The 25,250-nt window shown below is 42.3% G+C and overlaps 1 protein-coding gene across 1 annotated transcript in view; it reads left to right on the top strand.

The window, feature by feature from the left end:
- The window catches only part of SHISA9 (shisa family member 9), a 355,039-nt gene that overhangs the window by 297,139 nt on the left and 32,650 nt on the right, over positions 1-25,250 (top strand). Inside the window, exon 3 of the mRNA XM_011983671.1 lies at positions 23,334-23,489. Within this exon, the coding sequence (XP_011839061.1) occupies positions 23,334-23,489 (156 nt within the window). The remainder of the gene's footprint in view (positions 1-23,333; positions 23,490-25,250) is intronic.

The raw sequence follows: 25,250 nt of genomic DNA, 5'->3' as shown, positions 1-25,250 counted from the left end.
TCCTGTTGAGAGATATTTGCTGTGTTGACCCCTACGTGAGTCTGCCCCCATACCAGGTCACAGAAGTTTGGACCAGGGGTGCAGGACACCTAACCCAGAGGCAGCCTGTCCATGGCTGACCTTGGTGCTTAGAGTGAAAAAGATAAACTGATCAGCTGGGCACAGTGGCTCACACCACAATCCCAGCACTTTGGGAGGCCAAGGTGGGTGGATCTCTCGAGCTCAGGAGTTTGAGACCAGCCTGAGCAACACAGTGAGACCTTGTGTCTACAAAAAATTAAAAAATTAGCATGCATTATGCTAAGTGAAAGAAGCCAGACTCAAAATGCCAGATACTGTCTGATTCCATTTATAAGACATTCTGGAAAAGGCAAAATTATAGGGACAGAAGACAGAGCAGTGGCTGCCAGGTCCACAAAGGCCATCAAAGTGCAGACCAAAGGAATTGGTGGAGGGGGGGACAAAACCACTTTGTGTCTTGATTGCAGTGGTAGTGACAGCACTCTATGCATTTGTCAAAACTCATAGATCCACCCCCAAAAGAATGAATTTTCCTGTGTATAAATCATAAAGTAAATTTAAAAGGTTTTTAAAAAATATGTGAAGACATCACCCTACTTAGAAATGTACAGTAACTGCTGGTGTTCCAGAAACGGTGAGATCTCTCTGAAATAAGGGGCTTAAATGCGATTTGCTTAAGATGGGAATCCACAGCCCAGGATCTGAGGCAGAAAGTACAGCTGTAGAAGATAGGCTGAGCAGGGTGGCATGCACCTGTTGTCTCAGCTACTTGGGAGGCTGAGGTGGGAGGATTGCTTGAACCCGCGCGTTTGAGGCTATAGTGAACCATGACTGCATCACTGCACTCCAGCCTAGGTGACAGAGTGAGACCCTGTCTCAAAATAAATAAATAAATAAATAAATAGATAAATAAATAAAATAAGTAAATAACAAACTGATCAAATGAGATCAATTTGTGGAACTGGGAAAACTAGAGACTGAGCCATCCTTATGGAATCAGGATTATCAACACTGCATGGAGTGCTAGGTAGGATTCTACATTCCATGTCCCAGGAAACGGATGTGGGGGATAGTCTCGTTTCCAAATGGAAAGTTATTCCTACTTCAGGAGACACCTGATGGAATCATAGTCAATTGGAGTAACATTTGGAATCGTGCACTCAGTGTTAATTCACTATTTTTTTCATCCAAAAACATGTTCTGAGCAGTTACCATGGGCTAGATATTGTGCTGGATACTGGCATTAAACCAACAGGCAAAATACATATAGTTATTGCACATTCAGTGGGGAAGACAGGTATCAATTAAATGATCCTGCAAATAAATATATATATTTTATAAACTATGATTATGGAGGAAAAGTAATGGGTTTTATTGTTACCATTATTTTTGTTGTTTATATGATCATAATAATAATTATAATTACTACGGTGGGTGGAGCAGATTTATATGGGAGATTAGGCTCAAGAAAGTCTTTCCTAAAATAAAATTATATATGTGTATATATATATACCCACACACACACGTATATACAAGCAGAGTACAAAAAGATGAATGGGAAATCAGGAGAAGTGAGAACATTCTAAGCAAAGGGGAGAATGTGTGTGAAGGCTGTGAGGGGGGAAATCATGTATTTGAAGGTTTAAATGAAGGCTCAGCTTGCTAGGGGGTAGAGATCAATGGGAAAGGTAATGCCATGTGTCCGGAGAGGGTGGCACGTGCGGGATCATGCGGGACCTTGTCATACATGTTATGGGTTTTGATTTTACTCTAAAGTGCAGCGGGAATTAGTTAAGGGGTCTAAAGCAGAGGAGTGATATCATAGCCTGTGTGTGTTAGAGATTACCCTGACTTGTGGGTGGTTAATGGATTGGCAGTGAGTGGGAGAAAGAGGTATCTCAATAGGAGGTCCAGGTAGGAGACAATGCTGGTTTCATCTAAAGAGGGGGTGATGGAGATGGGGAGAGGGGGGGATAAATTTGGAAAATATTTTGAAAGCAGAATCTAAAAGTCACAACCTTTAAAATACCCTTCAGGTGTGCGTGTTGAGCAGGAAGCGATTCATGATTTATTTAGAATTATTTTAAGGGAACCAGCAAAGAATGAGGAGTGACATCAGGTGGAAATTCAGCAAAGGCTTTGTTCCATGCTGGCAATAAGTGTGGTACCTAACAGCCATCAGGTGTGCAGGGATTGATGTGGGGAGGCAGAAATCGCACCAGAGCCAATGGTGACCAGAAGCTACATAGTGACGGAATATCTAGCAAGCTCAGAGTAAATATGTAAAGAAAATAATTGTGTCTGGGACATCCCAAGTTCTAACAATAGGTTTCACCTAAGTTGCCAGAGTATCTCTAATTTCTTTATCTTTGTGGGTTCATTTTTGTCAGATATTTTTTGAGAATGAGGACTTCCTATAAAATAAGTGTCATTCTTCTTATTTTATCAGTGAGGGACAGGGGGCATCAGAGAAGTTAAGTAACTCACCTGAGGTCACATAGCCAAAAACTGCAAGCCTGGAGCTCATTGTATAAAACCATCCTCTTGGTTTAGGAATGTTTAGCTGAAAGAAGAACTTTTCCTTTCCTCTTTGGTCAGGGATTCATATCACCTGCCCCTTTTTAATTTTCCAGCAGGTCTCAGTCTATCCACTAATGGTGATGGTGACTGGTTAGATTTATAACACTGAGTCAAGGGTATAAGGGTTCTCTTTTTCCTCTGATGGCCTAAGTTGTTGTAAATGTTGGGATTGCAGGTTAAATTTCATCTCATTTGATTTCTTATAAAGTTGGAAGTGGAGCTTATGCAAATCTAGTGTTTCAGATTTACAAACTAAGATGTTTTTCTGATGTCATTGCTGTGTACGGAACCATTCTATAACTTAATACACAGTGGACACAGACCTCCACTACTGGGTGGAAAAAATGTCAACATCACTTTGCAAAAAGTGCATTTGAGAGAGGGAGATATTGTGATGACCATCTTTGGAAACTTAGTAGCTTAAAACAGCAACAACAAAAAACAATCATTTTATTATCTTCCGTAGTTCTTGGAGTTGACCCTGTTCAGCTGTGCAGTTCCCACTCAGGGTCTGTCACGCAGCTGCGGTCACATGGTGAATGGAGCAGAAGTCACCTTGAAGTTGCTTCGCTTAAATGTCTGGCAATGGATGCTGACTGTCATTTGGAACTTCAGCTAGGGCCGTTGGCTGGAACATCTACACATGGCTATTCATGTAGCCTGGGCTTCCCTACAGCATGGCCACTGAGTCCCAAGAAAGCAAGTAGAATTGCCTGGCATTTGGTGACCTAGACACAAAATTTACAGGGCATAATTTCTGCCATACTCCACTGGCGAAGGCAGTTACAAAGATCTGCCTAAGTTTAACAAGAAGGGCCACAGACCTCTGCCACTAGGTGGAAAAAATGCCAACATCACTTTGCAAAAAGCTCATATGAGAGAGGGAGATCTTGTGATGGCCATCTTCAGAAAATACAATCTGCCACAGATAGGTATAGATTAGGCAACACACTTGGAAAGTGTTAACACTATGTATTTGTGTACTTAGAAACCTTGAACACTTTCACTGCAAAGTAATCCATGGCTAGTGTTAGTAATAGAAGTTGTAGTAGTAAACAAGATTTCTTCCCCATGTACTTTCTGCTCCAGCTTCACTGATTTTCGTAAGGTTCCTTAAAAGGCATAAAATGCTTTTTCATGGTTCTTTACTTTCATCGTTGTAGTTTCTTTGCACAAGAATGATCTCCCAACTGAGAGCTTGAAGATTCAAGAAAACCTTCCTTGAATCCTCCGGATACATAATTAAGTCTCTATAAAGTGCCCTATGTTGGCTTCCACAACTATGTTTTCCTTTGTGAAGAGCTCTTTTAGGTTCTTTTTTCATAACTACCTATTCCTATGTCAAGTATTCAGTGTACTCTTATCCTTCTGAGGATACTAATTACACTTACTTTAAGGTCCTGATCTAATTGCTTTATTGGCTCTGTTTCCATGGATTTGAATTCTTCCACTTTTTGAGATTATCTTTCCTATTTCATGGTGTTGCTATTATCTTGCAGTTTATCCATAAGACCATGGATTGGATGCGAAGTTTTGTGATTGTGGTTCCTTGTTGACTCTGCTGGATTTGTTAGCATTATCTCCTTGTGGGAGAGATGGACGGAAGCTCTTGTTACTGGCAGTTTCTTATCCACAGTCTGGTGGGAGGGACAGGAAATGTCACTCAGGAGACGGTTGGGCAGGTAGTCTTCTGGGTGGGGGCAGTTTTTCCTAAGCACCCTCCTCTACCCAGAGGATTGTCCCTCCAATCCAAGAACTCTCAGTCGTAGTAGCTGCCTCACTAAATTGAGAAGCCTGATGGTTTGGGAAGAGGCAGGATGATTTCCGATCTACTAACCCACCTATTTCCATTGCCGTGCATCACATAACTAATCACCTGTAAATGTCCTCACCTGCTTTTGTTTCCAGACTCTATCACCGCCGGGATGTTTGAGCCTATCTTCTGCAGCTCTACTTTCTGCCTCAGTTCCTGGGATGTGGATTCCCATCTTAATCACATTTGAGCTCCACATTTCAGAGAGCTCTTACCGTTTCTGGAACACCAGCAGTTACTCTACGATTCTAAGTAGGGTGATGTCTTTACATATTTTTTAAAAACCTTTTAAATTTGCCTAGATTTACGTATAGTAAAATTCATTCTTTTGGAGATGGATCTGTGAGTTTTGACAAAAGCACAGAGTGCTGTCACTACCACTGCAATCAAGACACAAACTGGTTTTGTTCCCCCACCACCAATTCCTTTGGTCTGCGCTTTGATGGCCTTTGTGGACCTGGCAGCCACTGCTCTGTCTTCTGTCCCTATAATTTTGCCTTTTCCAGAATGCCTTCTAAATTGTATCAGACGGTATCTGGCATTTCGAGTCTGGCTTCTTTCACTTAGCATAATGCATGTATTAATAACAGTCCATTCCTTTTTAATTCCCGAGTGTAATCTGTTTGTATGGATGTACCACAGTGTGTTTATGAATTCACCAATTGAAAGATATTTGTATTGTGGTCAATTTTTGGCAATGATGAATAAATCCACTGTAAACATTTGTACACAGGCTTTGTGTAAATAAAATTTTTTATTTCTCTTTTCTTTTTTTTTTTTTAGACGGAGTCTGGCTCTGTCGCCCAGGCTGAAGTGCAGTGGCCCATCTCAGCTCACTGCAAGCTCCGCCTCCCGGGTTTACGCCATTCTCCTGCCTCAGCCTCCTGAGTGGCTGGGACTACAGGCGCCCACCACCTCGCCCGGCTAGTTTTTTGTATTTTTTAGTAGAGACGGGTTTTCACCGGGTTAGCCAGGATGGTCTCAGTCTCCTGACCTCGTGATCCACCCGTCTTGGCCTCCCAAAGTGCTGGGATTACAGGCTTGAGCCACCGTGCCTGGCCAATTTTTTATTTCTCTTGATTACCCAGGAGTGAGATTGGAGGATCATATTGTAAGTGTATGTCTAACTTGAAAAGACACTATTTTCCCAAAAGAGCTATAGCATTTTACATTCCCAACAGCAAGGTGTAAGAGTTTCACTTGCTACGTATCCTAAATTGAGACTTCACATTGTCAGATTTGTGTTTTTGTTTTTGTTTTGCTTTTTTGGTACTCTTACAGATATATAGTGATAACTCATTTTTGTATTATTTATGCATTTTAATGTTTATTTTTTATATCTTTGTTTATTTGTTCTTAGAAACAGGGTCTTGCTCTATCACCCAGGCTAGAGTGTGGTGGCACAATCATAGTTCACTGTAGCCTCAAACTCCTGGGCTTAAGTGATCTTTCTGCCTCAGCCTCCCAAGTAGCTGGGACAACAGGGACATGACACCATGCCTGGCTACTTAAATTTTTTTTTTGTAGAGATGGGGGTCTTGCTGTGCTGCCCAGGTTGCCATTGAACTCCAGCCTCAAGTGATCTTCCCACCTCAGCCTCCCAGAGTGCTACAATTATAGTCATGGACCGCCAAGCCTGGGCCATTTTTTATATCTTGATTAACATTTTTAGAAATTTGGCATAGGAGGGCTTACAATAAGGCAAGCCCCAATTTGAAACAGATGCTGCCTCTAATCTTTGTACCTGCTTTTTAATAACCTCACACATATTACAAGGAAATTGTTTACCTGTCTGTTTCCCTCATTGGGCTCTGAACTTCTCAAAGGCAGGAGTGAGTCTTGTGCATTTTTCTTTCCTCAGTACCCAGAATGATACCTAGCCTAGGATGGACACATGGTGATTATTTGATAAGTGAGTTGTTCATGAATACATTTGCCCAATCTCTAATTAGAAAGGATTTGATTTACTCAACAATGACCACCCTGAGCATTTTCAGAGGAAAATACAATGGTTAGGTTGTTTTTATCAAGGATTGAGTTTTTTAAAACTGGAACTGTTATGGGGAAATGAGATAAGATGTGACATTACAGAGCACTTCTGCATGCCAAGCACTAAGGTTGATATTTTCAGGACATATCTCATTTTACCCTTCCCTGAACTCCATGGTAGTGAATTGTCTGGAACAGAGAGAACACTGGCTTTGGATAAAGCTGATTGTGTCTCTGCGGCTTGTGATCTTGAGTAAGTGGCTCAAAGCCTCCCTTTGCCTCTGTTTTCTTATCTTCAGAATGAACACAATAATGCCTGGTTTATCGAATGGGTTTGAGAATAAAGGACATCTATGTGAAGCACATGGGGTGTGTGTGTGTGTGTGTGTGTGTGTGTGTGTGTGTGCGCGCGCGCGCATGTGTGAAATTGTGGGGGAAAAAAAAACCATGAAATTTACCATCTCAACCTTTTTTATTTTTTTGAGATGCAGCCTCGCTCTGTCATCCAGGCTGGAGCGCAGTGGTGCAATCTCGGTTCACTGCAACCTCTGCCTCCCGGGTTCAAGCGATTCTCTTGCCTCAGCCTCCTGAGTAGCTGAGACTACAGGCAATCACCACCACACCTGGCTAATTTTTGTATTTTTAGTAGCGATGGGGTTTCACCATGTTGGTCAGGCTGGTCTCGAACTGCTGACCTTGTGATCCACCTGCCTCCACCTCCCAAAGTGCTGGGATTACAGGTGTGAGCCACCGTGCCCAGCCATCCATCTTAACCGTTTTTAAGTGTACACTTCAGTAGAGTTTAGTACATTTACATTGTTGTGCAACCAATTTCCAGAACTTTTTCGTCTTCCCAAACTGAAACTCTGCATCTACTGAACAGTAAATCCCAATCCCCGCTTCCCCAGCCCCTGGTAACCACCATTCTACTTTCCATCTTTATGAATTTGACTACTCCAGGGACCTCACAGAAATGAGATCATATAGTATTTAGTCTTTTTGTGACTGGCTTATTTCACTTAGCATAAATAATGTTGTCAAGATTTGTCCATATCATGGCATAGGTCAGAACTTCCCTCCTTTTTAAAGCTCAATTATATTCCACTGGATGGGTAGACCACATTTTGTTTACTCATTCATCTGTCGATGGACACGTGGGTTGCTACCACCTCCTGGCTGTTGTGAAGAGTGCTGCTGTGAACCTGGGTCTGCAAATACCACTTCAAAATCCTGCTTTCAGTTCTTTGGTGGGCCTATGTCACTGACTTCCCCGTTTCCCCCATTCCATGTGCCCCAGCAGACTCTGGAAGGCTGATTAATTTGCCTATGGCCTGACAACTTATGCCTTCCTGGGGCAGGATTGGAACCCAAGTTCTCTGGCTCTGTATGACCCATTCTGTCTTCACAGTCTCACTTTATCTCAAAACTTCTCAGGAGGTGGGATGGCACCTTGAGGGGCAGTGAAGGCTTCTTTTCTTTTTTCTTTCCTTTTTTTTTCTCTTTCTCTCTTTCTTTCTCTCTTTCTCTCTCTCTCTCTTTCTCTCTTTCTCTCTCTCTCTCTTTCTCTCTTTCTCTCTCTCTCTCTCCTTCTCTCCTTCTATGCTTCTCTCCTTTTCTCCTTCTCTCCTTCTCTCTTTCTCTCTTTTTTTCAGGCAGAGTCTTGCTCTATCTCCCAGGCTGTAGTGCAGTGGCACAATCTCAGCTCACTGCAGCCTCCACCTCCCGTGTTCAAGCGATTCTTCTGTCTCAGCCTCCCGAGTAGTTGGAACTACAGACGGACACCACCACACCCGGCTAATTTTTGTCTTTTTAGTAGAGACGAGGTTTCCCCATGTTGGCCAGGCTGGTCTCAAACTCCTAACCTCTAGTGATCCCTCTACCCTTGCCTCCCAAAGTGCTGGGATTACAGGCATGAGCCACTGGGTCCAGCCCATCTGGAGAACTTTTGAAGGTCTAGAAAAGAGTGAGACAGATGATAGTGACCTTTGCTGTTAATTTCATAACCATTCACTTATACCTTTTCTGATAGATCCTTAAAAATGAAATTTCAAAGCAAAGTAGGGGAGATTTGCACCCTAACTTCAGTGGGGTTGTGAGTGGACAAAATGTACAAGGTTATCGACAAAGTAGCATGCTCCCACACGCTGACCATGTGCAGCTTCAACGTAGATGTGATGCGAAGTGAAAATTTCATGAAAAAAATAGCCTGATATGGAATTGTGTAGAGGTTCCTCCAGTCCCTGAGTAGAGATGTTCTTTCCGGGAGACTTGCTGTAGATCACGTTTCATCCTCCAACCTTGGGGGAAGTGTGCTGTGTTATTACCTGATCAGTGTAGTACCTTTATTTTGGGGGCAAAGCTGAGCCTCATTTTTCTCGTTTGTTATACTGTTTTCCTTTTGTGTTGTCATTTGCTGTCCCAGGCATCAAATGATCCATAAACAAAACACTTACTCACTGCACACACACTCCAAAAAGGAGCAACCAAATTTCAGAGCAACCAAAATGTTGCTAACCCAGCCCATGAAAGCCCATGCATTTTTCTTGGAGCAATGTCTAACGTTTAGGTAAAGCACCTTGCAAACTGCCTTGACGTAGCAGGTGCCTGCAAAACATTTTCTGTTTTTCTTCCTTTCCTGGGTTAGAATTCAGATCTAGTAAGGAATGAGGCTAAACACTGGAAATGGAATGATGAAGGAGATGGACATACGTCCTGACCTCAAAAAGGTGTGGGGAGGCTGGGCATGGTGGCTCATGCCTGTAATCCTAGCACTTTCGGAGACCGAGGTGAGAGGATGGCTGGAGCCTAGGAGTTTGAGACCAGTCTCGGAAACACAGCAAGACCCCATCGCTACAAAAATAAAAAAAATCAGCCAGGCACAGTGGTGCGTGTCTGTAGTCCCATGTACTCAGGAGGCTGAGGTGGGAGAATCGCTTGAGCCCAGAAGGTCGAGGGTGCTGTGAGCTATGATTGCGCCACTGCACTGCAGCCTAGGTGACAGAGTAAGATGCTGTTTCAGAAAAAAAGAAAAAAAAAGGTATGAGGAAAACAGAAAATAAATGAAAGTATAAATGTGAGTAAGGAAAAAAAGGAAAAGGAATGTTACAATATAATATTGAAGTCCTATCACCCAGCACCCCCAGAATATGACTTTATTTGGGGTAACTGCAGATGCAATTAGTTGAGATGAAGCCACCCTGAGGTAGGATAAACTCCTAATCCAATATGACTGGTCTCCTTATAACAAAAGGAAATTTGGACGCAGACACACACGGAGAATGCTGCGTGAATACAGAAGCAGAGATCCCCAAGCCAGGAAGTGTCAAAGGTTGCCAGGTAACCATCAGAAGCTAGGAGAGAATCATGGAGAAGATGACCCCACATCACCCTCCCAAGAAACTATCCCTGCTAATACCGTGACCTCAGACTTCTAGCTTCGGGGACTGTGAGATGATAGATATATGTCCGTTGTTTAAGCCACTTCATTTGTTGTTCTCTGTTGTATTACCTTAGCAGATGAATGCAGGGAGCTACAGGAGTACTTAGTGAGGGGATGAAGATTAGGGAGGTCCCTTGGCGGGCATGGTAGAAGGAGGATACTCAAGGCAGAAGGAAGTTTCTCTCCATAGAGGTGGCTCAATGCTGAACCTCCAGACTCTTCCCGATATGTGCTAGGGACAGCTTAGCTTGGTGGAAGAAACATCAATGTTCCTATCACACAAACCTGGCATCAAATCCTGATGTTACAACATGCTGTGTGACTTTGGGAAAGCCACTCAACTTCTCTGAGCTTTGGTTTCCTTCTTTGTAAAATAGGATTGTTATACTTAGAGATACGAGGGTAAAAAGTTTTTATGTGGTTAATGTGCCTTTTTATTTGGCCCTTCTGAGTACATGACTTTTGTCTGAGTTAGCCTGCGGTAACCATCTGCTTTGGAGAGAAAGGAGAGAGAATGAAGTGGAAGGCGTTTGTTTAAGCTGAGACCTGAAAGATGGCTCAGAGTTAGTTTGGGGAAAACATGAAGGAGAGCAGAGGATTTTACAGAAGAAAACTGTATTTTTACATATGGTTAATTGTTACATGACAATTTATCCTAACGAGCTTGAGTATCTGGTGTCTAATCTCCTAACACATTAGAACTGCCAGTAAAGAAGGCTGCCTCTCACTATGTGGCTGGTAAAACAGACTGACAATGATGGAAGACAAAGGAATACTACACAATAGGAGGAATTAGGAGGAGGGGGATGCAGAGGAAGGAGAAGAGAAGGGGCAGAAACTAAACAGCCATAGCACGCTGGGGCTATTGAGTGAAGGGGCAAACATCTCCTGTAAATAGTATCTCATTAAATTGGATGAAGTGGCTGCTGTGGGCATAAAACACCCTTTAGTCTTTAGAATGATGATGCTGAGCCACCAAGGGTGAGTTATGGGATGTTAGGGATGTTCTGTTTCAGAACTGATAACAATACATTGTGGTTTCTTTGTCAACATATACATGATGCTACTTCAAATCAAAATTGAACTCCTTCTCTTCTTTTTGCTGCCTTTAGAACTCTTGCAGAATATTGATGAACAAGGTCCCCCGCCTTCTAAAACTGAATTAGGTGGCCCTCTCTTATGCTTGTCCAGGAACCTCTGTTTGGCTGCATCACAGCATTAACCGTTGCTGATTGTAACTAGTCCTCCATGTCTCCCGCCATGCTGCGGATATACCTCCTACCCTAGACTGTTATGTATTTGCAGCACAACCGGGATTTTGAAATGAATCTCTGTCCCCCAGAGCCTGCATAAAAACAGGCTGAAAGTGAGCATTAAATAAATATTTAACAACTCTAGTTTTAAAATATTTCCATCCTAAATGGTTGAAAGTTTTTTTTTTTTTAAGTTTTCATGTTTAAAGATGTAAACTCTTGGGTAACACCAATGCCTCATTTTCCAAAGGTTTTATGATTATATATGTGTTTTTTTTTCCTTTATTGCAAATTCCTGCTGGTCTCTTTGCCACCAAGATTCAATTCTCCTTCTACAGAAACCTTTTCTGATGCAAGCCTAGCCTGCTATGTTCTCTTTCGACAAATTCAGGGTAATTTTGAGTTGGACTGGATACTTTTTTTTCTCCTTGCTTGTGGACAGAAAAGAACCTACATGGTATTTCAAACTATAATTTTAAGGTTTTCCCTTAAAAATGTTGGTGGCATAAAGATTTGGAAAGGTTAGAAAGAAAAACAGAGCTAAAAGCCAGAACTCTGTTCTGATTTCTGAATGTCTATTCTCCTTTTTTGTTCTTATGAGACTAACCAGTGCAATTGGCCCCAGCAGGGACATCTCCTGCCCATTCCCTGTCATTCGTCTGGTTTTGAGGCAATGGAACAATCTAGACTATGTCCAAGAATTCTGAGCCCAGAGAGGGTCTTATGGAAACCCAACACCCTCTTTTCCTCATGGCCACCCGTTATGTTGTCTTGGCTTTCGAAACAATGGGAGGCAATCAAGCTTTAGCTACCATACACTGGATGCTTACAATGTTTCCAAGCACTGCTAAGCATGGTGTTCATAATGTCTTTGAACCTCACAGTAACCCCATGAGGAAGCTGTTATGGTCCCAATTTAGAGCTTAGAAGACTGAGGCTCATACAGGCTTTATAACACACCACAAGATGCTGGGGGTAAGTGGAAGAGCCAAAATTTGAGTCCAAAATGGACTGACTCAAAACTCCATTCTTATTTCATTATGTTGTCCTGGATGGTGCTGTCTGTGGAGAGAGGGATGGTTGAGGCCACATCATAGGGTATAGAAGGTGTGTTGCAAACCGTGGAGATGAAGAAGGTCCATGGGCAGGACCAGTGTGGCCTCATGGACTAGGCAAAAGCACGGTCCCTCTTGAGTATTGAAAGCTTTAGTAGAATTTTATATGAAAAAGATACCAGCACTTGTATGTTCATCGCAGCACTATTCACAATAGCAATGTTATGGAACCAATGAAGTGGAAGGAGTGAGGGTTGACTGGATAAAGAAAATGTGGCATATACACACCATGGAATGCTATGCAGCCATGAAAAAGAACGAAATCATGTCCTTTGCAGCAACATGATGGAGCTGGAGGCCATTTTTCTAAGTGAACTAACTCAGAAACAGAAAATGAAATACTGCATGTTCTCACTTATGAGTGGGAGCTAAACAGTAGGTATGCAGGGATATGAAGATGGAAATCAGACACTAGAGACTCTAACAGGGAGGTGGATGGGAAAGGAGTGAGCATTGAAAATTACCTTTCAGGTACAATGTTGACTATTTGGGTGATGGCTACACTAGGACCTCAACTCTGACCTTTGTATAATATGCCCATATAACAAATATGCAGAAATATGTATCTAAAATAAAATAAAATGGGAAAAAAAAGCTTTGGAAAAATTTTATGAGATTCTTTAGTAAGTGGTATAAGAGCTAGGAATTGTTAGCTAAGCATAATGCCTGGAATAACATAGACACTAAAATATGTGAGGAAGAATGGATGGTTGAACGAAGCTGGAGAGGCAAGGACATAGGTAGGTTCCACCAGGAAGCAGGGTATTTCTAATTTGGGAGGAAACTTGTTTATTATCTGCATAGAACAGTAAGTTCTGTTCTCTGGATAGAAGAAGAAACAGGCCGAGGCGGGGAGATCACAAGGTCAGGAGATCGAGACCATCCTAGCTAACACGGTGAAATCCCATCTCTACTAAAAATACAAAAAATTACCCGGGCATGGTGGCATGCACCTGTTGTCCCAGCTACCTGGGAGGCTGAGGCAGGAGAATCGCTTAAACCCCAGAGGTGGAGGTTGCAGTGAGCTGAGATAGCACCATTGCACTCCAGCCTGGGTGACAGAGTGAGACTCCATCTCAAAAAAAAAAAAGAAGAAGGAGGAGGAAGAAGGAAGGAAGGGAGGGAATGAGGGAGAGAGGAAGGAAGGAAGGAAGGTAGGAAGGAAGGAAGGAAAGAAAGAAAGAAGGAAAGAAGAGGAGGAGGAAGAGAAGAAGGAGGAGGAGAAGGAGGAGAAGGAGAAGAAATGAAAAAGCATAGATCTGGCTAGCGGTTTTCTCATCTGACTGGGAAATTTTGCAGGAAGAAAGAAGTTATTCAAGACAGAAGGAAGTTTCTATCCACAGAGCTGGTTCAAGGCGTGGTTCAATGCTGAACCTCCAGGCTCTTCTTGATCCATTCTGGGGGCAGCCTAGCTTGGTGGAGGAAACATCAATTTTGCCATCAGACAACCTTGGCATCGAATCCTGATACTGTTATAACATGCTGTGTGGCTTTGGGCACTCAACCTCTCTGAGCTTTGGTTTCCTTATTTATAAAATAGGATTGCTTTACTTAAGAGATACGAGGGAAAATTGTTTTTACATGGTGAATGTGCCTTTTCCTTTTTATTTGGCTTTTTTTTTTTTTTTTTTTTTTTTTTTTTTGGAGATAGAGTCTCGCTCTGTTGCCCAGGCTGGAGTGCAGTGGCGTAATCTCAGCTCACTGCGACCTCTGGCTCCCGGATTTAAGCAATTATCCTGCCTTAGCCTCCCAAGTAGCTGGAATTACAGACATGCGCCACCACGCCCCGCTACTTTTTGTATTTTTAGTAGAGATGGAGTTTCAACATGTTGGTCAGGCTGGTCTTGAGCTCCTGACCTCAGGTGATCAACCCGCCTCTGCCTCCCAAAGTGCTGGGATCGTAGGCATGAGCCACCGCACCCAGCCAATTTGGCCTTTCTGAGCACATGACTTTTGTCTGAGTTAGCCTGTGGTAACCATCTGCTTAGGAGAGAAAGGAGAGAGAATGAAGTGGAAGGAAACCCAGTCCACGCCACTGTGTAGGGTCTATTGCCCCATCGTGGCAGGTTCTGTGGTAAGACCCCAGCTCTTGGGATATCTGGTATCTCAGAGTCATTGGGGAGCACCAATCAGGCAACCTTTTGGTTAGATTATATCACTCTGTTTCTTAACTGGCTCAGCTGCCCTGTGACAGCTCAGAGCTTCACTATGAGCTCCTGCCAGAGTCTCAAAGGAAGCAGGACAAGAGACTCCCGCCTCAAGCATTTCCCCCACCCTGAGTCTGAAATCCAAAGAGGGAGAGACAGGTGACATGATCTTAGTCTTCCTCCTCTCTTTTTCTTTTCCTTCTCACATCCTCCCGAGAACTGGAGGAATCAGACACCCCATTCCATTCCTCTCTGGTCCATTCTTGTAAAAATCCTGTGGTCTTGCCAACCAAGTCTGGTCCTTAATATGCTGAAAGGTGGAGATTAAAAAAAAAATTTAGAACAAACCACCTTCCAAAGACAATAATGTGACTTCACATTGTATTACTGTCTGGCTGCCAAATCATTTCTGAATGTTAGAGATTTGAATATTACCTCCTTCAGCAGCAGTAAGCAAGTGCCTAAGTCCACAGATTCTAGACTGTCAGGTTCAAAGAATGGCTCTGCTATTTCAGGTGACTTAACTTTGGGCCAAAGCTCTCCGTGCCTTGGTTTTCTCCTCTACAAAATGGGGTTGATAATAGTATCTCATAAGGATGCCTGGGATAATGTGATTAGTTAGTATATAGAATAGTGTAGAATATCTCATAACCCCTTTATGTTTATTATGTATACAAGTGTGTCTTCACCTTCCTCATCATTATTAACATCATCATTTTTTTGTGTGTTACTTCTGTAATAAATCCCAATTTCCCAACCCTACCCAGGCATATGAAAGTCATGGGCCATCCAGAGCCAAGCCCACACACTCAGGAAGACAAGAAGAGAAAAACACATTAATAACTTAAAAAAATACATAGTCCATAAGCACTGTGTTCTAGTTGATAAAGTTGTGTCCCATAAGAATATGGGTTAACAATTCTGATGTTGCTATAATTATATACTGGAATTGAACAATTAACAATTGGATGGTGGATAATGGGAGCCAGGTTTATAATTCTTGGAGTGGGAAGTTACAGATAAGTGAGGGAGGAAGCTAGAATGATTCGTTTGACAGTGAATAAGAGTTAGAGACATCAGGGTGACTTCATGCTTAGGTTAATATAGACACGGATAGTTGCCTCTGTAAATCTTCGTAGATATGTGTGTATGTACATATGTTAGCATACATATCTAAATTCCCTTACCTTGTCAGTGCAGAGGGAGTAGAAGCAACCAGCACACCTGGCACCCAGATTTTGGTTTCTAATATTATTCTCCAATAAAATGAACCAGGCTCCTTGAGGAAATGTTTGATCCTTGGACCAGGATAACAAATCTATACAAGATGACCCTGGGGAATCTTGTATTGCTAGAAAGTTAGAAAGTTTAAAAATGAGGGGGTCTGTCAAAGGAGCCCATTGAAATAGTTTCTGATGCCCAAATTTGGAACAATCTGAGCAACAAAAGAAATTAAAGTGGTAGTGAATTATAACCCAAAGTATAAAATACATATCCATGTGTCTACACTGATACAAATACATGATTGAATCAATACATAAGTGGGGAAGAAGAGACAAATCTTCCATGAGGAATAATTCCAAATAGTTTATGTAGATATTCTTTCCACTTAAGGAGGTAGAGCATAACCCCTACTCCTTAGATATGGTGTGAATGGCACACAGTGACTTCTTTCCAAAGAGTAAAATATGAAAAAAGGAGAAAATAGAATAATTTTATAGAGGAGAAACCTGTCCAGTACTACCTAAGCCAGGTGATAGTTTAACATCAATAGTGATGAGTCATCATAGTATGTACCTTTGCTATGGTACAATGAGAATGTCACTTTACCTCGGTGATTCCCCTCACCTCCAAACCCATAACCCCAATCTAATCATGAGAAAAATATGAAACAAATTCCGTTCGGCCAGGCACAGTGGCTCATGCCTGTAATCTCAACAATTTGGGGGGCCGAGGCAGGCAGATCACCTGAGGTCAGGAGTTCGAGATCGGCCTAGCCAACATGGTGAAACCCCGTCTCTACTAAAAATGCAAAAACTTAGCCGGGCGTGGTGGTGTGTGCCCGTGGTCCCAGCTACTCAGGAGGCAGGAGAGTCGCTTGAACCCGGGAGACAGAGGCTACAGTGAGCTGAGAGTGTACCACTGCACTCCAGCCTGGGTGACAGAGCAAGACTCTGTCTCAAAAAAAAAAAAAAAAAAAAGAAGTCCATTCTACAAGACATCTGACCCTGTACTCCTCAAAATTGTCAAAGTCATCAAAATAGGGAAAGTCTGAGAAACTGTCACAGGCAAGAAGAATCTAAAGAGATGTGACTAAATTCTAAGTTTAATGTGGTACCTAGATATTTTGAAACAGAGAAGACAGACATTAGGTAAAAACTAAGGAAACCCAAATAAAGTGTGGCCTTTAGTTAATAGTAACATATCAATATTGATTCACTCACTGTAACAAATGTACCATACTAATATGTTAATAATAGGGAAACTGGGTCTGGAGGATACAGGAACTCTCTGTACTATCTTTGCAGTACTTTTGTAAATCTAAAACTCTTTCGTGGTAAAATGTTTTAAAAAATTCATTGTTTGAGGCCAGATGTGGTGGCTCACACCTGTAATACCAACACTTTGGGAGACTGAGGCAGGCGGATCCCTTGAGGTCAGGAGTTCAGGACCAGCCTAGCCAACATGGCGAAACCATATCTCTACTAAAAATACAAACATTAGCCGGACATGGTGGTTCACACCTGTAATCCCAGCTACTTGGGAGGCTGAGATGGGAGGATCACTTGAAACTGGGAGGCAGAGATTGCAGTGAGCTGAGATCATGCCACTGCACTCCAGCCTGGGTGACACAGTGAAACTGTACCTCAAAAAAAAATATATATGTGTGTATATATATATATATATATATAGAGAGAGAGAGAGAGAGAGAGTGAGAAGCTCTTTACCTACTGTCTGGAACGTGGTGTGTGCTCGACAGAACAACCCTATTTGACCATGTAGTACCTTTCTGGGCTACTCCTCCTTGAGATATACTTTGAAGGAGTCACTATGTTGCCTTTCCTTTAAGATGAGCCAGAATGGTCTAGTTTCTGACAGTTAATATTTGTCTCCTCTGCACGGAGAAACTTGGAGCATTCTCTCGGTGTTTGTAACTGAGCATTTTTACCTTAACTGGCTCTATCTGAATTGTGTCCATTTTATTTCCCTGTTTAGTAACCAAGATATACCACCTAACAACAGGAGTTACATGGTGGCTACCTTGGTGCAAGTCTGCCAGATGCTTCCAATTAGAGTAATTGTATCTTAACCTTCTTTGAAGAAGATTGTGGGATATAGGAGGTTCCTTCTCTGTCTTAGGAAGGAGAGAGCACAGGACACCATCAATTTGTCGTTTGCAGACCAAGGGTCTGCATGGAAAAACAGCATCACAGAAGGGCAAGTCTTCATTAGTTATTTCGAAGGGTCATAATGAGTTGTGCTTATAATGAGGTGGGGAAAATGTTCTTGTGGCATTGGATAAGGAGTACCTTTCCACAGAGGTGGGTAAGATATCTCTGGGGATGGGGAATGTCCAGAAGGGAACTTCTGAGAGTGAGACATGTTACTGGAGTCCATCTATTGCTATGACTGTGGAAAAGAAATTATATATGTGGACTGGGTGAGGTGGCTCACGTCTGTAAGCCCAGTACTTTGGGAGGCTGAGGCGGGCAGATCACCTGAGGTCAGGAGTTCAAGACGAGCCTGGCCAACATGGAGAAACCCCGTCTCTACTAAAAATACAAAATTTAGCTGGGCATGGTGGCACATGCCTGTAATCCCAGCTACTCGGGAGGCTGAAGCAGGAGAATCACTTGAACCTGGGAGGCGGAGGTCGCAGTGAGCTGAGATCACTCCACTGCACTCCAACCTGGGCGACAGAGTGAGACTCCATCTCCAAAAAAAAAAAAGAAATTAATATGTGTGTGTATATGTATACATATATACTTGTATGTATATGTACACATGCATACATACATATGTACACACACACGTACACACATGCATATTTCTTCGGTCAGCTTGGTAAGGGAAGGATTTGCAGATTATAACCTAGATCTCATTCATGCTGCATTTTTTCACTCATCCTATTGTTCTAGTTTTCTTGGATTCCAACCTGGGCTTATCTCCAATCTGCTTTTTTTGTTTGTTTGTTTCTCCTCCCTGGCTGAATATATTTGTGGAAAACTCACAAAGCAACTGAGTTGCCAGGTCTGGTCTCTATCTTCCTGTCCAGTGAAATGAAAATGACATTTAGAAAACCTAGTCACAAATGTCTGTTTAATAAATTTTGATTGCTGCCCTGAAACTGGATTTTAATATTTCTGAATATTCAGTGCCTGGAAACTAGCAAAAAAAAAAAAAAAAAAAAAAGGGCTATCTAAAACTGCCAGAAATTTGCTTTATGTGGCTCTTAATGTGAAACTGGAAGTGCAACTTCGGGATGGCCTCATTTCTTCTTTTGAAGGGGATCACTTTGGTGGGGTTTTATGGTTGTGCCTACTTACATTAAAACTACTCACTGCCCCTGAGGTGTCTCAGGACTTGGGAGAAATAATCCAAAAGCAAATACTTTATAAGGGAATATCATGTATTCTGTTTAATAATATAAAAGTGTGTCCCAAGATATTCCGTGAGGAACACCTCTGTAGAATTATTTTTTTTTCTTTAACAAAGTGTTTAGCATTTTCTCTGGCAGATCTGGAAACAGGGTTTGAGCCTAGTAGGTTGAGTCTGGGACCGACGGATCAAACAGATGACCGAAAGGACTTATAGTGGAGGATAACAGGCTTTGAAGGTTCAACTCTTTGATTAGACAGTCTAGTGTTTGGGATGCATTTCCAGGGGTAGGGGTGCCTGCCATTGAGACATTAGTTAGCTTACTAGCATCCTTGGGCACGCTCTATGCACGACTCAGCCAATTTGTTGTTTGAAATTTCTGCTGTAGCTCTGTAGAAAACTGAGGGGCAATACCTTTTCCATTTTAAGGCAATACCTGGGTTTGCTGCATGGACAGCCTTCCCCAGTTTCAGCTTCCCCGAGGAAATCCAAACAACAATTGCCTTAATCAGAACTCTACATTGCAAGTGGCAGGAACCACAAAACACACTCTTTAGAAAGGGGCTTCTCTCTCTCCTCAGCTTCTTTCCTGTGGGTGTGATTCTTACTCTTTCATAACGAAGAAAGATTTTCTCCACATGGTAGCTTCACATTGACTTCATGGCCTTTTCGTTGTTTGACTCCAGTGTTTCCAAGTAGAAAAGTTGATGGAAGAACTCTGATTGGCCCAATATAGATCACATGCTCTCCTCTGGTCCAATCATTATTAGAAGGAGGTACTGGGATTGGTCTGATTCAGGCCCATGCTCACTTCCATGGCCAGGGGTCTGAATTACTATAAAGCACAGTGAGCCCTTGCTATTCGGGCACATACTCACCTGCTTTTCAACTGCCAGCTCTTACATCCCTGAGCGAGGGTATCTCTGGCCACTGGAGCTTGCTTTGCCTGTGAACATGGGAAGTTGCGAGTGCTAACGAATTAATGTCTCCCGGCAGCAGCCCTCAACCAATGACTAATAGGAGTTTGTGTGTAAATACTAAGGGCTCCTTTGCCCTTGGGGTGACATAATTTTGAGGTATGCATTCAATACCATTTGCCAGAATTCCAGAGTGGGATTAAACTCCAGTCGACCACATTGCATCTTGCTTGGCATTGCACTCTATTTGCTTCTTGTTCCCTAACTCCCCCATCCTTTTGCTACAAGTATTTCCTGAGATCACCTGCCAAATATGCTTGCATTTGAGTCCTTTGGTATGCTGCTTTATCGCCACTTGAGTTGTGTGATGAGCTGCCAATCATGGTAACTGTCTTAGTTTGTGTTTCCCCAGAAGTCACTAAGATAAGACTGTGCACAAAAGCAGTAGCTATCCACCAAAAAATATGTCATGGAACACACACACACACACACACACACACACACACACACGCACACACGGCAGCATACAGTGAGAACTTAAGAGTAAGCCATTTCCCACCAATACTTGGAAACAAAACATGGCTGGCCTGACATGCCCAGGGGAAGCAGACAGGAACCCTGGTGGGTTGGCTTTGGAGAGGAGAATGTCAGAGGATCTTGGGTTCCAAGGTATAGTGAAAGCCATACCTTATCAACACCTTTTCTACTGTTACTTTATTAATCCTGGGACTCTCCCATGGCAGCTGAATCTCAGCCAAAAAGCTATCATGGTAGAAGGATACATGCGTCTTTCCAGACGTTGGCCAGAGACTGGATTACTTGGCACTTATGTTTGGCGACATTCCCATTTAACACTTGGGCTTGTGTGATGGCCCATGCAGGTCAAGTGATAAAAATACTCTCCTTACCCTCATGCCTCAGCTCGGGTATCCCTGCCTCTTTCCGTTTGGGTTTATTGGTTTCTAAAGCCAAACATTTTTCATATACATCAGGGGTTGAGTTATCTAAAAGCAAAGCCTGGGAAAGGGACTCAGATGCATGTGACTCTGGGGGAGTGCTCTTCAGGTAACAAATAAATACACACCTCTAAGATTATGAGGGAAGCACCTTCGAAAGGTTAGAGAGCCACACAAAAATGGGGTTTCAGGTAAGGTCCAGATTCAGGGGTTGTCAAACTATAGCCCTTGGTTCAAATTTTGTACCACCTGTTTTTGTAAATAAAGTTTTATTGGAACACAGCCATGCCCATTTATATGGTTGTCCCATGGTATCCATGGGGATCTGGTTTCAGGACCCTCCATGGATACAATAACAACAGATGCTCAAGTCCGTTATAAAAAATGACATAGTATTTTCATATAACCTACTCATATCCTTTCGTATACTTTAAATCATCTCTAGATTACTTATAATACTAGTACAACGCAAATGTTATGCAAATAGTTGTTATACTGTATTTTTACTTGTATTGTTTTTTATTTATTTGTATATTATTGTATCGTATTGTTATTTTTAATTTTTTTTCTGGGTATTTTCAATTCACAGTTGGCTGAATCCAAGGGTGTAGAACCTGTGGATACAGAGGGTCAACTGTCTCCCCTCTAGGGCTGCATTCATGCTACAAAGGCAGAGTGGAGTAGTTAAAACAGAGACTGATGGCCTACAAAGTCTAAAATACTTACTCTCTGGCCCTTTACAGAAAAAGATTGCTGACCCCTTACTCTAAACTTGTCCCAGTCCATGAACTCTGGAGTATCATCATTTCATAAAGTTATACCCATGTTGAGACAAGGGGCTGATCTTTGGACATCAGCATCAGTGGGACGTTGGTTGTTGACCACCTGAGGACGAGATGGGTGAAGCATATTGACCCCAGGGCAGTGGCTTCCATTAGCCAAGAGCAATTCTCTGGGTACTGAAGGCGGCTGTGAGCTGTTAGCAGCCAACATTTGCAGCAGCTGGGAAATGGGGGTACTTGCTGGATAAAGGGGATCTTTCAAGACACCACCAGCATCCACTGCAGTGCATACCTGGATGGACACATGTGCTTCATGAAGCCAGAGGGAACCTGTACTTTCCACCTGAAAGTGAGCCATCATTATCTCACAGTGATGGGATGGATAGACAGGAGAGATTCCATTCCCATTTGGTTCTCGCCTCCTGTCTGTCCATCCCATTGCTCTCAGGATAAAGACAGGAACCTTTACCAATGTTCACTGGGTCCTGCCACCCTCTCCAGTCCCACCTCATTCCACTTTCCTCACACTGTATTCTCTAGCTGTGCATGGCCAGAGCTCAGAGAGCAATTCCTTCCGTTGCTGAGCACACCGGGTTCCATCCAACTCCACAGCTTTTGCTCATGCTGCTTCCTCTGCCTGAAATACCCTCCCTCATACCTTCCACCTTCCACCACACTGAACTATCATAACAACCCTCCTTCCTGCAGATCTCAGCTCAGAAAAACCTTGAATCTCTCTTTCCCTGAATCTCATTTCCACTCAAGTAGCCAGTATTTAGTTTGTTTGTCTTTACGTATGTTTCTGTCTTATGCAAACCCATAGTATGCAAAAATATACACATAGATTTTTCTTTTACTTAACAGAAAATACTATACTATTTGCTTTCCTTTAAAGTTTGCTTTTTTCCCTTTAACAATATAAACCATAAGAAACTGTTCAATTTTTCATTCATTTATTTCTGACACCTGAATGATATTCCATCATATGTGTACATATTATGTATATCATATGTATTATAGTAATTCATTTAAGAGTTCCCACATTGATAGGAGTTCAGATTGTTTCTGTGTGAGTGTTTTCATTTTACAAACAATGGTGCAAAAACATCTCTGAACAAATACCCTTACATTCTGATGCTTATATTTCTGTAGGCTCAGTTGCTAGAAGTGGTATTGTTCAGTCAGCATGTACATGTGCTTTACATTTCAATACTCAGTGGCTGATTTCTTCCTGCAAATATAGCAAATTGCATGTCCACCAGCAGCTTTAGGAGGCCTCCCTGTACTCGGTATCTCTGCTGGTACTTAAGTCCTTCAGTCCCTTTAACGTCTGCCAATCTCTTGGCAAAGGAATGGCTTCTCATTGTTCTTCTGACTTGCATTTCTTTGACTGTTACTGAGGTTGGGCATCTTTTTGTACAAATATCGTTTCAATGACAAAAATAACCTCTCTACTGATAGGACCTTAACATGTTAGTTTAACATGTTTTTGAGCACATCCTTTGAGGTGATGTCAGAAGAACAGCCACCTGTCCTCATTTGCTCTCCAGTAAAGATTATAAACTCAGTTGTGTCCCATGTATCTGTGAACCCTCTGCTGTTTTGCGACTTGAGTCCCTAAAGGGTGGGGAGAGTTTTGGTCTCCAGGGATGTGGTGATAGGAGGGAAAGTAGATGGTTCTGCCCTGTCTGTGACAATCTCCTTCTGTGTCTTAACTTCCAGATGCCACCCAGATGAACAACGCAGTGCCCACCTCTCCTCTCCTCCAGCAGATGGGCCATCCACATTCATACCCAAACCTGGGCCAGATCTCCAACCCCTACGAACAGCAGCCACTAGGGAAAGAGCTCAACAAGTACGCCTCCTTAAAGGCAGTCGGTAAGGACCTCCTGATGGATCTTTTTTCTTTCTCTTCTTTCCTGTCCTTTGCTGCTTCTTGTAGATCTCTTTATCTCCAGTTTTCTTTCCTAATTCCTTTTTCTAGCTCTTATTTTTCGTTCTGTCTTTCTGCTTTTATCTACCTCTATCTCATTTTCATTCTCTCTCTGTCTATAAATATGTGTATCTATCTATCTATCTATCTATCTATCTATCTATCTATCTATCTATCTATCTATGTATGTCTATCTATGTCTATCTATCTATCTCTGTCTACCCATTCATTCAGCCATCCATCTGCCTATCCACTCTATCTATCCATCCATTCATGTATCTACCTATTCACTTATCCATCTATCTGTCTGCCTAGATATGTATTATCTGTCTGTCCATCCATCCATCCATCATCCATCCATCTACCTATTCACTTATCTATCTACCTATTATCTATTGAATCTATCTACCTGTTATCCTATCGTCTATCTTCCATCCACCTATTCACTTATCTATCAATCCATCCACCCACCCACCTATTCACTTATCCATCTATCTACCTACCTACGTATTATCTGTCTGTCTATCATCCATCCATCCTTCCATCCATCTACCTGTCCACTTATCTATTATCTATCATTAATCATATATCTACCTATTATCTATCTATCTATCTATTATCTATCTATCTACCTATTATCTATCTATGTATCTATCTATCTATCTATCTATCTATCTATCTATCTATCTGTCTATCTATCTACTCATCTTCTGGTTCTCTCTACCTGGGACCCAGGTTTCTAAGGACTAGAGACCCTCAGCTGCTTTCTCTGACCTAGAACAAGTTCTACATTGCCATGTAAGGTAGGGTGGCTGGGTGAGGGGCACATGTGCGGTGAGGGCTATTTCCTGGGGAGAAGAACCTGGATGCTCATTTGGTCCCACTGACACTTTAACACTTTTACCATCTCCATCTACGCTAGTTGATCCTCAGGGAATATTGACATATAATCTAGGTCTCTCCATCTCAGAAATGCCTTACACTTTAGTGGGTATGGGTAACACCTTTCAGGTGCATAGTCCATCCCATTTCTAAGAAGTTGGTGAACAATGCACATTGCTATCCCAGGCAACTTCTGCTCTTCAGGATTTAAATATTTACTGGGGTGGGCAGTCTGGAGCTACTACTAATTGAGTTCTTACCAAGTGCAAGACATTGAATTGAACCCTTGTTTTCTCATAGTGATTCCAAGGTGAAGACACAATGATTATCCCAATTGCCAGATTAGAAAACTGAGACACTAAGAGGCTAATATAACTTGCCCAAGTCAAGCAGCAGTGGGTGACAGAGCTGAGAATTGAACTCTATTTTTATCACTCCAGAGCCACTGCTTCCACCACTGCCCTGGTTCCTTCAGTCCATTCTTCAATTTAAACATGAGGGGATGTGATAGTAACCCTGACAGTGACTGAGGCTCCTGAACAGTTTGCTCATAAAAGGATTCTATCGGATAGAAGCAACAGCCACAGAAAGGGATTCCTGACTCCTGACTGACTGTGGCAACCTCAGGGTTCCCTAAATCAATGGTTCTCACATGTGGATGCCAATTACTAGAATCATCTGGAGAGCAGGTAAAATATAAGGATGCCCTAGGTCCACCCTAGAGATTTCTTTTATTATTATTATTATTATTGTTATACTTTAAGTTCTAGGGTACATGTGCATAACGTGCAGGTTTGTTACATATGTATACTTGTGCCATGTTG

This window comes from Mandrillus leucophaeus, unplaced genomic scaffold, assembly GCF_000951045.1.
Source record: "Mandrillus leucophaeus isolate KB7577 unplaced genomic scaffold, Mleu.le_1.0 Scaffold253, whole genome shotgun sequence".
Taxonomy (NCBI): Eukaryota; Metazoa; Chordata; class Mammalia; order Primates; family Cercopithecidae; genus Mandrillus; species Mandrillus leucophaeus.
Note: the sequence above shows the minus strand (reverse complement) of the source record. Positions and strands in the feature narration are given on the sequence as shown.